The sequence below is a fragment of the Oncorhynchus kisutch genome, unplaced genomic scaffold, assembly GCF_002021735.2.
Source record: "Oncorhynchus kisutch isolate 150728-3 unplaced genomic scaffold, Okis_V2 scaffold812, whole genome shotgun sequence".
Classification (NCBI taxonomy): domain Eukaryota; kingdom Metazoa; phylum Chordata; class Actinopteri; order Salmoniformes; family Salmonidae; genus Oncorhynchus; species Oncorhynchus kisutch.
Window position 1 is genome coordinate 1 of NW_022262757.1, and position 2500 is coordinate 2500.

At 64.7% G+C, this 2500-nt stretch overlaps 1 protein-coding gene across 1 annotated transcript in view; it reads left to right on the forward strand.

The window, feature by feature from the left end:
* Positions 1-496: 496 nt before the first annotated feature.
* Positions 497-2500, forward strand: part of bahcc1a (BAH domain and coiled-coil containing 1a) — a 77831-nt gene continuing 75827 nt past the window's right edge. Inside the window, exons 1-3 of the mRNA XM_031816523.1 lie at positions 497-601; positions 717-923; positions 955-2394. Coding sequence (XP_031672383.1) covers positions 497-601; positions 717-923; positions 955-2394 — 1752 coding nt within the window. The remainder of the gene's footprint in view (positions 602-716; positions 924-954; positions 2395-2500) is intronic.

A 2500-nucleotide genomic window follows, 5' to 3' on the forward strand; every position in this document is an offset into this window, starting at 1 on the left:
AACTTCTATCTAAGAAGCCTTCCGTCCCAGCCCCTCTCATCTCAGCCAATCACGGTCTTCCGCCCATCTCCAGGGCGGGGCCGGGACACCCTCAGGGCTCCTGCAGTCGGACATGGACCCAGGGGGCGGAGTCAGCCTACACAAGGGCCTGAAGGAGGGGTCCGTCGAGAGAGGGGTGGTCCCCAGCACCAAGGACAAGGAGAGGCCCAGCAGCAAACAGGAGGCCAAGGAGCGTCAGCAACACCACAGCCACCACCCCAACCCTCACATCCACACCACCACCACCCACACCCGGCCACACACAGCCCCACCCCCACCAGCAGCACCCCCAGTACCCCCAGCACCCGGTCTCCCTGGAGGAGGTCAATAGCAGAGCTCTGGAGAGGCACATGGAGCCACCAACAGACCCTAGGAATGACCAGACCCTCAGCGCCTGCCTGCTCAATGGAAAGATGCAGAACGGGGGGACTCTGGGACGGGGGGAGCCAAGGCTTCCATGACTAGCTATGGGGGGGAGGTGGTGGGGAGCAGGGGGGCTCAGACACAGGGCAGCCACAGACACATGGAGGGTGGGGGGAACATCCGCTGCACCAAGGAAGGGGTGAGCGGCGAGATGAGGATCAGTGAGCAGCCTTCGGACTGTCTGGAGGGGAGGGGCCAGATGCTCCACCACGCCCTTCCCTACTCTGTTGCGCCGCCCCTGCAAATGGGTTCAGCCGCTGGGGGAGGCCACCCCCACCTCCACCCCCACCACCACCCTCACCCGCATCCGGGGCGGTTCCACTGCCTTCAGCTCCACCCCAGCCATCCCCACCACCCCCACACCACACCACCACCCAGACTTCTTCTGCCCACCTCCACCTGCCCCTCTAACCAACCCCTCGCCGCACGAGAGGGGAGGGGGAGGGGGGCGAGACCCCAAAGTGACAGGGGCCACGTTCATACCATCTGTAGGGGGAGGACCACCTGGGGGACAAGTCCAGTGGGCAACCCTTCCAGATGGGCACCCCACCCGACTGCCAGGGGTTGGTGGGTGGGGGCGGCAGTGCCAAGGACAAGGCCATGGAGAAGAGTAACTGGCACAGGAAACAGCAGCAGCAGCTGTACAGAAAGGCTGAGAAGACCCCGGACTGGATGCAGCAGCAGAGTCACCACCCCCAACAACCCCATCCCCAGCAGCCCCTTCCCCAGCAGCCCCAGCCCCAACAGCTCCAACAGCCCCAACAGCCCCATCCCCAACAACCCCTTCCCCAGCAGCCCCAGCCCCAACAGCCCCAGCCCCAACAAACCCAGCCCCAACAGCCCCAGACCCAACAACCCCAGACCCAACAACCCCTTCCCCAGCAGCCCCAGACCCAGCAGCACCAAGCCGTGCGTTCTCGCAGCGTCGAATGCATCAATAGCGTGGGAGTGGACACCACCGATGTGTTCCGGCCCTCTCTTCCCCAGGGAGCCAAGGCCGGACACTCCCTCCCCCACTCAGTCAACACTTCCCCCTACAGAGACTGCTCCCTCCCGGGCCCCCTGCCCAACGCCTCACCCCTGGGGGGTCGAGGAGGTGCAGGCGGTGGTGCTGGAGGTGGGAGTTGTTCCTTACAGAGAGATGGTCAGAAGGTGGCCCGTATTCGCCACCAGCAGCACGGTGGGCCTGGCCCGGACGCCCCAGCAGCAGAGCTGAACCAGAACAATAAACAGAACCAGGACCTGAACAGGAAGCTGGAGATGTCCCCGTACGGCTACAGCAACAGTGGGCAGGGACAGCAGCATCACGCCCAGCAGCCTCCGGTTCCTCCCTGGGCCATGAGGCCTCACCACGTCCACCCTGCAGAGGAGGAGCAGCAGCGGAAGGCCTACATGGAGTCTCTCAGTGGTGGCAGACAACAGCCCCAGCAACAACCAGGGCAAGGTATGGGCCTCCCTCCTCATCCTTCTCCCCAGCCCCAGCCACCTCCACCCCCAGCCCCCTCTCAGCAGCAGCAAGACCCCCAGGTCGCCTCACAAGCCCAGGAGGAGAGCAGTGCCATGAAGAGCCTGCTGAAGTACAGCACCCAGCAGCCCCTGCTCCTCTCCCAGAAGAGTCCCTTCGGAGGCCTGGGGAGCCTCAAATCTGCTGGTCTTGGGGGTCCTGGAGGTGGAGCCCCCCGGGTTAGCTGCACCCTGCAAGGCAGCAAACAACAACAGGCCCTGCCCACCAGGAAGGGCCCGGCCAATGACGGCGAGCGCTCTGACTGTGGGGGGCGTGGCCGGGAGGTGGGCGAGGCGGTGGGTCACGGTGAGGGAGAGGTGCGCCAACCGCCTGTGGGCATCGCAGTCGCCGTGGCGAGGCAGAGGGAACCGTCCTGTCGCCCGGTGGACGCCCACCCCAACAGCCGCAGGGGCGGGTGCACCCCTCCATGAAAGGTACAGGGGTAACCTCCGGGCCTTTGGGGTCACTTGCTTAAATAAACAGAAGGAGCAGGGGAACTGAGCAGAGATTATTTATCTACGACCTTTGGAAGAC